General features: G+C 36.7%; 1 protein-coding gene across 1 annotated transcript; it reads left to right on the plus strand.

The window, feature by feature from the left end:
• The first annotated feature begins 1635 nt into the window (after window positions 1–1635).
• Window positions 1636–3386, plus strand: LOC116177065 (elongation of very long chain fatty acids protein AAEL008004-like). Its single transcript, XM_031495926.1, has 8 exons — window positions 1636–1789; window positions 1848–1915; window positions 1967–2157; window positions 2212–2292; window positions 2337–2393; window positions 2441–2683; window positions 2731–2901; window positions 2951–3386. Exons 2-8 carry the CDS (start codon window positions 1855–1857, stop codon window positions 3122–3124), a joined length of 978 nt encoding a protein of 325 aa, XP_031351786.1. The 5' UTR covers window positions 1636–1789; window positions 1848–1854; the 3' UTR covers window positions 3125–3386.
• Window positions 3387–9323: the final 5937 nt, after the last annotated feature.

Below are 9323 nucleotides of genomic sequence, written 5' to 3' on the forward strand. Positions count from 1 at the left end.
AGAAATTGGTATGTGTAATTTATCATTAAAGATTTTCTTAATTAATTAAAGAACCTGGGAATTACATCAAAATCTATTTTCCCTCAAATTATTGGTTTGGTTTCACAAATCATTTGTATTTGCTTGGCGGTATACATTCTTCTGGAAAGATAGTCTTTGGGATAACATAAACCGCGGCAATTATTACAGTTAATTTCCAATTTTAAACAAACAAAAGTAGTATCCAACTTCTGCTATACTGCATCGATATGAATATTGTATGAAGTCACTGAATAAATGTCTCTCAAAACTTTATATTTATTGCGGTTTCGAGAGTTTTTTATTCCGTTTTTTGTTTTCTTAACTTTTTCACTAATTTTCAGGTATTTTTTTGCTGCTTATAGGATTTCTTTGCACCGGAAGATCTTCATATCAAACAATCTTTATTAGACGACAGCTTGGCAAAACCTTTTACAACAAATTTAACTTAACAGTTATAACACAATAAAACTAAAATCCATTTTTCCTTTTTTTTTACAACCCACGTCCACTTCTCACCTCCTCCCCCCTCATTCAGCACCTCACTCCCACTTCTCTCTGTCTCCACCTTCTTACAGTTCCATAACACATGTTTTATCTTCTATTCTTCCTCTGCGTATTCTTTTTCACTGTTATTTTATTTGTGGTCTTTATTTTTAAGTGAGCGGGGTATCAGCCAAGGGTTGCTCCGCCACTGCGCCACACAGGCCGGCTTTTTCTTCCAGGCTCGCCAGGCTCCAAGGGAAGATTTTTGATAAAAGTTGTGTAATCAATTACCGAACTCCTGTACTACCTTACTTTTCTCGACGTTACCATATTACAGTTACCAAAACCTTTTAGGTCCTTTCAGGTCTCTCTATGCGCCAACCTGACTTCCTTGGCGCCACTCTTTTGACCTTTTCCGTTTAAGACAGTTGAAGGATGACCCGAGGACTCCCAACTCGCCCACCTTGGTTGTCGTTAGAAGTTCATATTTTACATAAGCAATTAAATTCAATGAGCGTAATGAGACGTCAAACAAATTGCTCTTAATTAATTAAGTTGCTGATCGCCGTAAATGGGCCAGCTAGCTGTTATAATCGTTTTTGAATTACGTAAGGGCAGTAGAGTTAACAGATTAATATTAATCGCACTTACTGGATGTATCTATCTCACGTCCCAGTGACAATATGCCTCGGCAAATAACCACTGAGAGATGAGAGAATGATTTGTGTCAGAAAATTTTCGTTCTCCGCTTGTTTAGGCAAACAAAATACATTCGGAGGTTGCACCAATTCAATCTGAAATGCCCAATACTGGGCCTAAGGTTCAGACGACACCTTTAGGGAGTAAAATATATAAGGCACCACACTGTCAAAACACTTTTCGCACTATTCTGCCTAAACTAACCACGCAAATAGCAAGGCGTTGACGCAAAACGGCCGTTTATAAAAACCAAAATGACTGACGTGCTATTCGTTTACAACCTGTTAGATCCACTATAGACGTCTGTAAACAATTATTTCCTCAGCAAGGTTACTTATCTACCTATCATAAATTAATTACTCTTGTTACACCAGTTAATGTTGGTAATTGTATGTTATTAATCAACTTTCGTCATTAGGATGCATATGGTTCAGTAGCCCAAGGAGTATAAGGGAATTGAAGAGTGAAGCATGCTGCAGTGTGTTACGTTATACATTGCATATATTATTGTAATCATTGTTTATAATTGCTAACAATAAAGTGCTCTTCAGCATAAAATCATTTAAAATAATAGTGTCACAATTCTGTTAGTATTTACATTGTTTGAAAATGTTATTGTACAAATAACGTGGGTTTCGTTTCAGATTCAGAATGGCACTTTCGGTTTGGACTATCGTTGACGGGTATCGAGACATTATGGACAATCAAAGCGGTAAGTTAGATTTTTAATAACGTACCACTTTGAAAACCTCTTAATTTCCAGATCCAAGGGTGAAAGACTGGCCGTTAATGGAATCTCCGCTTCCCACCTTGTGCATTTGCCTATCATACGCCTACTTTGTTAAAGTATTGGGGCCTAAGCTTATGGAAAATCGCAAACCACTCAATCTTACCCGAATTTTAATTGTGTACAATTTGGCGCAGGTGCTATTTAGTGCATGGTTATTTAACGAGGTAAGTTACGATTATAATACTACTAAATTCAATTTGCTAGTTTTAAACTTACAGAGCATAATAGGCGGTTGGTTAACCCACTACAGCTTTAAGTGCCAACCGGTCGACTATTCCAATGATGCGAGGGCACTTAGGGTAAGTCAATTCCGTCACCATTTGATCCTTTACAAAATTTTTAGATGGCACATGGGTGTTGGTGGTACTATATATCCAAATTCACCGAATTTTTTGACACAGTAAGTGATAGGCAGCCATTTAAACCTCGTACTGCATGTTCTCGTAGATTTTCTTCGTTTTGCGCAAGAAGAATAACCACATCTCAACGCTGCATGTAATACATCACGGAATAATGCCCTTGTCGGTATGGTTTGGCGTTAAGTTTACGCCAGGTGGTCATTCCTCGTTCTTTGGTTTTCTAAACACGTTCGTCCATATTGTTATGTACACATACTACCTGCTTGCAGCAATGGGTCCGCGAATGCAAAAGTACTTATGGTGGAAGAAATATTTAACCGCACTTCAAATGGTAACTACTCCAGATTTTGAAATGACGTTAATGCTTGTTGGAAACAGGTTCAGTTTGTCTTGGTGATGCTCCACGCGTTTCAACTGTTGTTCATCGATTGCGACTACCCCAAAGCATTCGTGTGGTGGATTGGTCTTCATGCAGTCATGTTCTACTTTTTATTTTCAGATTTTTACAAGCAAACGTACATGAAGAAAACGGCGAAGAAGATCGTGCAGGTACAAGTCAGTTAATTTAAATTGCTCATTTGAGACCTAAACATTTTAGGTCAATGGTGCCGTTGGCAACAAATCGAATGGAATATGTTTTACATCCCAAACACCTCTGTACGAAACATCCCAAAACGTTAAAGGGATCGCTAGAAGCTATACGTCCGAGAGTAACGCGGAGCTGAGACATCGGGCATTCATTGATAGCGCATGCATAAATGCCAATCATTGAGTCGTTGGCTTCTCTACTTTTTCCAAAGATAACGTAATAAGTGCAAAAGTGACCGACCGCGTGAACGTATGCAATGCTGGTGCGTACCTACTTTAAAACCGATCTACGATTTTCGTTTAGTTACTTACCCAATTCTCGTACTCGTACGAGATAAGGCTTGAGGAAAATTGTTACTACCTATCTCTGTATATAATTAGTCTTAGTTAATAGCGCAATTAATTAATTATTTTTTATAAATAACATTGTTTACGAAAGTGAAAAATATTTATTTGTTGCTCTATTTTTGTTTCCGTTTTTGAAATCGTGGTTCATTACATCGAGCTGGTTTCACTTTTTGAAAAGTCATTTCAACACCACCACCATTCGTCAGATTTCTTTTACTTGATTGGGGTGGAGATTGTGATGTGAGGAAATTTAATGCTGCTGGTAAGCACCTTACATTACTGAAACGTTTGCAATCTAGGTTACTGCTATGAATATCCAAACCCAAAAACCACAACAGGACAAGGCTGGCATCGAAAAAATAACCTGCACACATGCAATTAAAGCACTGTTTCGGATATCCCATTTCGTCTGCTATAGGTATTGGATTTGTATCGATATCGATCAATATATTAAAAAAGTTATCAATTTTTTCCTGGATACGTGCGTTTTCACCTGGAAACAAATAAAAAAATTGTACTGATCTTATCCCACCCGCAGGTTCGAAGCCAACATGACAAATTTAAAGTGGAACGTTGAAATCCCAGAATCAAAACACAGTTCCCGCTTAAATTTAAAAACAGGAATGGCACATGATCGGATCGTTTAAAGTAGGATCCCCTATGCTTGCGGAGCCCCCAATTAAGCCCAATTTCCACATAATGACATTGGTATAAAGCTGGTATAAAGCTCAGATATCCGTAACGACTACTGGTGCCTCGTAATACTCCCCTGAATTGGCCACATGTGTAGGTATAGACTAAACTAAAGTATATTAAAAATGGGGTGCCGCCCATGGATACGCCGGACCTGGGTTGCGGCTGCTTAGACGCCAAACTTCAAGGGCCCCAAATCCTTTTGTGCGTTAGCTCTAGAATACATTTCGATTCTAGCATCCGATTGGAAGGTATTAGTGCCATATAACAAGACACACACATTCATGAGTGTTACGAGTCACCCTACCCTAAGTAGGTACACAAATCATGGCAATCCCTCCCTACTTTACGGAAGTCAAAGTTTTACACATAAACCTGAGACATGGAGGCATCCCCACAAGCGCATGGGGCATTAGTTAACAATTAAGATTTTGTACATTCAATTACAACAAATCAACAGATGGTAAAGGTAATTTTTTCGGTCCATCGTTTGTTGCTAACTGTTGTTGCTAATCGTTTTGGTTATACGCATACAGGGCATGACGTGGAATTCCTGGAAATGTTCGTTGCTAACTTTATGGACCTCAAATGTTCATAGTGAAGAACTTGAGAACAACGTGAGGGCGTTTGAGAACGGAACTGGTGGAGAATTTGATCAAAACTAAAGAAAATTTGAAGGAAACATGAGGGGAAAACTTACAAAGGAATTTGAGGTGAGCTTGGGAGCTTGGGAATCAGTAAAAGATAACGCGCAGAGGAATGTGGGAGAAGCTGGCAGGAACATTGAAAAAACTAGAAGGAAACATAAAATGAATGAAAAGAGCTCATTGGAGCTAGGGAGTTTAAGGATAACTTCGGTAATCGGCCTGAGAATAAAATTAGTTGAAAACTGGAATATAATTTGAGGAAAGTAAATTAACAAGAACTTGAAAAGCATAACAGGAGAATGTTAGAGGGACTTAGGAATCAGTTTAGGAGACCTTGGAGAAAAAATTTAGACGATTTTGAACAAAACTTTAAGAAGACTAGATGAAAACTGTTGAATTTGGTATGAAACTGTGGCACAGTGTACTTTCTAGGGCCAAGCGATTGGATTCCCTTCCCCTTCGAGATTGATAAATGGTATCCCTAATCGTTCTAGAAGGGGAAGGGATAACGCGCAGACCACACGCTACCCCACACGTCAAATTGTCAGCGTTTCACTAAATTATTAGGCATCGAACTAGGCTTTTCGTGAAATAACGGATTTCACTAAATGACTACGACATTCAGTTGTTTTTATTTAAAAAAACAAATGAGTAGGTAACGAAAAACAATTGAACTCGCTGTGCACCTTTTCATTAGGCTAATTTGATAGAGATTTTTTTCTCTTTTCGATGTTAGTACCCTAATACTAGAACATTAAAAAAAAATTATTATAATTACGTCAATAACCCTTAATCTAGATATCCTACATGAAAATAAAACAAATGACTGTGTATAGTAATTTTTTTTTGAAAAATTTCTTGTAAAAGGGTTCTAACATATTACGTCATCGACAATGGTGTTGCCGGCCCGTGTGACGCAGTTCAGTTAAAGCTGGACTGTGGTCCCTGGTTGGAATCCGGGTTCGGGCATGGATATTTGTAAATGTATAGTGGGTTGGGCTGGTAAAGCAGCCTTGGCTGAAACCTCGCCCACTCAAAAATGAAGGCAAAAATAAAAATAAAAAATAAAAAAAATAAAAATAAAAAGAGAAAAAAAATCTCTATCAAATGAGCCTAATGAAAAGGTGCACTGCCATTTAAAAATACTCAATTGTTTTTCGTTTTTTAAGATAAGAACAATTGAATGCTGCCTTATTAAGGGAATGTAGACAAATTTTGTATACAGTCGATATTTACCGAGATGTATACTATATTCCACACATAATGGGCATCCTGTATTCTACATAGCATCATGCAATCGATGGAAAAGAATACGTATGTAGGCAGCCATTCAGACAATGCGGCATTGCGGATAGGATACCCATTACCTACAACCACAGATTTAAACAATCTTTAAATCTGTGCTCCAACTACATCAAACAATGCACAATATTACTCTTTGCCTACATCAAAGACCAACTATTGACCAATTTCTTGGTGGGAATCCATGGTGGTAAAGCTCAAAACGGGGTCAGAAAGTAGACAGTTGAATAGTTTAGTGTGTTAAATTCCTATTCAACTGTCTATTGACCAATTACTAAAAAAAAATGTTTGGGTTATTTGTAACAGGTTGTCTATGTCGGGATCTTTTACTAACAAGGTGCACATTATTTGAAATCTAAAAAAAATCATTTTAATTGTTCTTTCGTAATAATAACGCCCGCAGTACTTAACAGCAGAAGCCGAGATCCGACTGCAATTTCGACTTACCCTATACTTATGGATCTATGTTAAGCCGAATTTTTGGCACTACCCTCGTAAAACCGTAAATACCTATACCTATTCACAACAAAGCAGCTAGTCTGTAAAACTGACCAGAAAAGTAATTTTTTGATAGATTGTCGCATGTTCAATGGTACAACGGAAATAAATAACAATAAATATATAATAATAAATATAGCAAACGAGCTCCTGGTGGGTATAGCTTGGCATTGCGTATTATATGGCTAAAGCTATGCTCATTCTGAATGCAATGCAATTCGGTTAATAATAACGGAGATGTCAAAAGGGCCTTCCTTATTTTTTAGCCTACATTTCCAATTCACGAACTCCAACCTACAAATTTTATAAAAAATCCACCTGCAACATTTCATCGAAATCAGTCCATTCGTTTTCGATCATTTTATATCGTACTTCGCGTGACATTTGAAATAAGTTAGCCTACTCATTCAAACCTATTAAAATGCCACCAAAAATGCGGCCCAATTCACGTTTATCGTTTGCCGGTAAAATCGGAATTGAAACGATAATATATATTTTCTTGCGATAGATCATGAATAACAATGCTGGTATGCGCATTTTCATATTTCAATTATCAATCAGTCCTGTGATGTATCAGAAACGTCAAACTTAACGTGCAGGTTATTTGCCAAAAAAACGAGTACATTGGAATATGTAATTTGCAGACCAACAACTTTAAGGGCTTATGAGAAATAAGAGACAGCAATCGGAATCCAAAGTATAAACGTCAAAGCTTCAATTTATAGCTCCACGTTCTACTATAGATTTTGACATTTGTATTATGACTCGACATTTTGGTTTGAAGTTTTGAACTTTCAACAGTTTATATTCCTATCAATTCAAAAAAATTAATGAGATCCTCGCTGTGATTTCATATCTTGCAAGAGGTATGAGCTTGGACATTCGTCATTTTAACTACAATAACCGAAAAATGTTATTTTGCACACAGACCCAACTCGTTCAAGTTGCGTCGCTGGTTAAGCAGTCCTCGAAAAAATCTTGACTCAGAGAACGATTGGAACTAGGAAACCTTGCTTCAACGATGCGAACTCGTAATATTTTGGAGGTGGAAAAGGTCGTCTCTTTTACTGATGAAGCTTTGGTGCCAACAATGTGTAAGGTAGGTCAGAAACATTATATTTTGCGGATGCATAGTTTCGTTTCGGGGTGTAGTAGTGCGAATAAGATGTTAAGATGATAATAAGGGTAGATTAAATGATGGTAGCTGGATCGGTTGACCTACGTAAACATTCCACATCTCATTACAATCTTTTCTTCTGGTTCGTGTAGAATTCCACTGCATGAAGGTATGGAAAGATCAAGGTTTGAAGGTAGGTCAGTTACCGATGAAGCATTAAAGCAAGGTTACCTACTGAAAAATAAGATATGCATTTGTGTTTATTGTTTACGAACCAGCATTATTGTTTTACTTAAGGTTGTAGTTGTGCAAGAATCTTGCGATGAATAAATTCGCAGAGATGTCGACCTTCCACCTTGCTACTTGGTCAAATTGCAAACCCAATCGACCCTCACTTGTATGAAATACCGCGATTTTCTTTTATGGTCATTTGGAAAATTACCGATGCATACACCTTCTCATTCAACTAAATCATACAAGTAACAACAACAAGCAAGTTGGCAGTTATAATGGTTAATAATTAATAATGGGTGATTCAAAAATCGTCGGTTTTAATATTTCAAAAAAGGAACTTTTATTCTTAATTCGAATTCGTGGATATTTCGGGGTGTATTGACGTAAACCAATTATTTGAAATAACCCCAAAAGAAAGGGTTAACCCTTCAAATAGGTAATACATTAATATTAGTTACTCTTTGGTGAAATCGCACGATTTTGGGGGTGCGTTATTAGTGCCGAAGAAATTGGAAACGTGCAATTAATGAATAAAATCAAGATCTACGCCCATGGTTTGATATCAATAATAATTTTGGAAGTTTTTTGTCGCATAAAGTTATGTCAACAGTATACATTTTGGCAAAGTCGTATAGACTGTTTTAACTTCAATACACAAAAAATTGCAGGGCCTTATATAGCCCAAACTCGGCAACTTTAAACGAAGGTTTACTTAAATCGACTAATTTCGGTTTAAGAAACACGTGGTTGGCTGTTGTAAATACGTTTCCGGGAGACCCTGTATATACACAATTTTCTGAATAACTACAATTGATCGCACACCCCATATACCATATCTCTATTTATAAGCAAACCTTTGTACTAAGGAACAAGACTAAATAAACAAGGGATTTAATATCTGGTAAGGGATTTAATATCTGGTACCTATTCTATACTATGGGAAACGATGAACTCACAAGTCGCATTTTTGATGTTACAGTAAGTGTCCCCCAACATTCCTCTAGAATCCAGATGAAGTTTTTTATCGCTAAATTATAAAGTTTTACCATTTTAAATTACTATACTGCAGCCAACGTTCCGGAAATTTCCATAGAAATTGAGGCGCCATGAAAGATTTGTCATCGGCGATAAAATATGAGAGCGGATGTGACGTAATCTTTTCGAGAAATATGACGTATTTTATTCTAGAATGTTCGCGACCGCTCGGGAACCTTCGACTTGACTATATAAGCAAATCGGATTACGTTACAGTTTAGTTGCAATGAGAACGCCTATAAGTAATAAATGGTTCGCGCCATTATTCGTGAGTGACAATACTTTTACTATTATAAATTAATCAATTTCAAGACTGTCATAAATGTATTGTTAATTAGTTGTAATAAATAAAACCACGTAATTAAATTTACGTTGCAATATAGACAGAATATGTCTTAAAAAGCATTAATAAATATTTTGTAGACAGTTAATATTACCATTGTATATACAATGTTATTACGCATCGAATGCGCACATTAATATGATATTTACAAAATATAAGAAATAAA

Source organism: Photinus pyralis, unplaced genomic scaffold (assembly GCF_008802855.1).
Source record: "Photinus pyralis isolate 1611_PpyrPB1 unplaced genomic scaffold, Ppyr1.3 Ppyr1.4_LG7, whole genome shotgun sequence".
NCBI classification, from domain to species: domain Eukaryota; kingdom Metazoa; phylum Arthropoda; class Insecta; order Coleoptera; family Lampyridae; genus Photinus; species Photinus pyralis.